Source organism: Myzus persicae, unplaced genomic scaffold (assembly GCF_001856785.1).
Source record: "Myzus persicae strain clone G006 unplaced genomic scaffold, MPER_G0061.0, whole genome shotgun sequence".
Taxonomy (NCBI): domain Eukaryota; kingdom Metazoa; phylum Arthropoda; class Insecta; order Hemiptera; family Aphididae; genus Myzus; species Myzus persicae.
The window spans coordinates 1-2,839 of NW_019100859.1; the positions used below are offsets into that span (position 1 = coordinate 1).

General features: G+C 32.5%; 2 protein-coding genes across 2 annotated transcripts in view; one reads left to right on the forward strand and one right to left on the reverse strand.

Annotated features, from left to right (window-relative positions):
- The first annotated feature begins 28 nt into the window (after window positions 1-28).
- LOC111026491 lies at window positions 29-1,603 on the forward strand. Its single transcript, XM_022304587.1, has 2 exons — window positions 29-166; window positions 287-1,603. Exons 1-2 carry the CDS (start codon window positions 125-127, stop codon window positions 1,601-1,603), a joined length of 1,359 nt encoding a protein of 452 aa, XP_022160279.1. The 5' UTR covers window positions 29-124.
- A 110-nt stretch (window positions 1,604-1,713) lies between these two features.
- LOC111026492 overlaps window positions 1,714-2,839 on the reverse strand; it is a 4,752-nt gene continuing 3,626 nt past the window's right edge. The window contains exon 8 of the mRNA XM_022304588.1: window positions 1,714-1,734. Within this exon, the coding sequence (XP_022160280.1) occupies window positions 1,714-1,734 (21 nt within the window). The remainder of the gene's footprint in view (window positions 1,735-2,839) is intronic.

Below are 2,839 nucleotides of genomic sequence, written 5' to 3' on the forward strand. Positions count from 1 at the left end.
ATACAGAGTGTTGTATATTATCACACCAGTTCAACGGTATTACGCGGTTAGACGTCTTTTTTTGTGCTCATTGGTATATAATATTTTGAATTTGTCTTTTATTGTTTCATTTCAACGTGACACTATGACAAATATTTCACCTTCAACAAAAAATCCTATGGGAAAGGTTAGTAAAAAAATATGTACCTATTATGTATTAATGTATTATGTATTATTATATACTTATTATAGTTTTATCCGAATATTATACATTATTTAACATAGTTTTTTCTTATTTTTATTCCAGCCTGTTTCATCACAATCACGCATAATGATTGTTAATTCCTACAAGGCGCAATTAAGGCAAAATCCAAAATTAACAGTTCGAGAAGCTCGTATTTGTATATCACAAGACCTTGGCATCGGACAACGAACAATTTCAAATGTAATAAGTGAATATAATTCCAAAAGAACTGTGACCTCTCCTTCCAAAACTCGTATTAAGCCATCATTGAAAGATAAGTTAGATGATATGCAACTAAATACTGTACGTAGGCATATTCATTCATTTTGGTTCAATAAAACGATACCTACATTGGACAAAATATTGCAAGTCATTAATGATGATGATAGTTTGCCAAATTTATCAAAAATGAACTTACAACGTCTGATGAAATTTATGGACTTCGTGTACACGAAACGCAGTCGCAATAGTGCGCTTATTGAAAAGGACGAAATTGTATTGTGGCGAAGACGGTATTTACTAAATATACGTAAATATCGCGAAGAAGGGCGAACTATATACTACCTTGACGAGACATGGGTTAACGCAGGAGAGTGTACAAGTAAAACGTGGGTAGACAACACCATCCAATCACCCCGTGATGCATTTTTGCAAGGTCTCACGACGGGTTCTCAGAATCCATCTGGTAAAGGCAAGAGACTCATTGTGTTACACATTGGGTCGGAAGACGGGTTCGTGCCAGATGGCCTTTTGTGTTTCGAGTCAAGAAAAACCACGGACTACCATGAAGAAATGAATGGTGAAACATTTTACAACTGGATGTCAAACATATTACCACGGCTTAAAGAGAACAGTGTCATTGTAATGGACAATGCTCCATATCATTCTGTGAAGAAAGAAAAAATTCCAAACACAAATTCCAGAAAAGCAGACATTATAAAATGGTTAGAGGAAAAGGGCCAGGTAATTGATCAACCTATGGTGATCCCTGAATTACTCGACATTGTAAAACAAATAAAACCACAATTTGATAAGTATGTAATTGACGATCTGGTCGAAACACACAACCGGAAAATTTTACGACTCCCTCCATATCATTGTGAGTTGAATCCAATAGAACTGGCATGGGCTTCCGTGAAAGATCACGTAAAAAAGAACAACACCAGCTATAAATTATGTGACGTCAAAACACTATTAATGGTAGGTATAAAGCGAGTAAATGAGAATGATATGTGGAAAAATTTCATAAGACATACGATAGAAGAGGAAGAAAAATTCAATAAGATTGATTTTATTGTAGACAATATGTTGACGGCAGAAACAGAACGCGTAACAATGACATTAGGCGATACGCCTTCGGATTCTGAATTATCTGATTAGTAATATTAATTTATTTTTTATTTTTAATTTTCTATATTTTTATAAATCTAATAACTTTGACGATGTACAAGAATACAAAAAAAAAAATTGTGTACTACCAAAATATGTTTTTATTTATGATCTAACCTATCCTATTTATGCAAACAATTAAAATATTATTTGTATTATTATATTAATATTATATATTAAGGTGCATATGAAAAAAAATAATAAGACGTAGGTACACCAATAAAGAAAAAAAGGTGGGCAAGTGTGTGTCACTCTGCTGTACAGTATAATGGAATTAATTAAAAAAAACGAAAAATATGAGTATAATTTTACTGTATAATGCGTAACGCATGGGCATTGTTACTTCAATTCCCTGTATTCACGGCGGCGGCAACATCGTCGACTGCGTCGAACACGACCGACTACCGGCGACCAATGAAAGAGCGAATAGACCCGGCCAGGGGGGTACGGACGTCGCTCCACGATTCATTTGGATGCGCCAACGCGGTGCGCTCTTATTTGGTACGGAGTATAGTAGGGTTGCGCTGGCGGTTGAGCACTAGACTACATTACAGGGTTGCCAGATTCTCAAACAGGTATTCTCGTATTGTGGTTATCAAATTCTCGTATTTTCAATCAAATTCTCGTATCACCAAAAAAAAACCGCTCGCTACGCTCGCTTTTCTAATCAATGATTATTATCACATAAATATGTAATTATGTAATGAATAATGATTTTCATTTACCAGGCAATAATCATTTCCTTATTAGGTAATAGTACATACACTTGGTAATATTATTTAGGAACAGTTAATCAGAAAAAAACAATTTATAGTATTATATATTTAATAAGAGTATACATTTATTTCCATATAAATCAATTTAACCAATAACTATTTCATCACAGTCCATTTCAGTAACTTGGTAAGTTGGTTCAACATTTTTTTTTTTTTTAACAAAATTTTATTTATTACGCTATCTGTTACAATATTGAACAATAAGCTTAATTGATAATAACATAAACAAAAAAATAGACAGAAGAGACTGAATGAAGAGACCTCCCATCGGAGGTACTTCAGCATGAATATTAATTTAAATTTAAGATATTAGTTCTAGCATAATATTAATATTAATAATAGTGATAGTGCAGTGAATACATATACATACTACATAATATTTATAAGTAACAAAAGATCATAAGTTGTATTGATACATTTTTTTTTTTTTTTTTTTTTTTTTTTTTTTTTT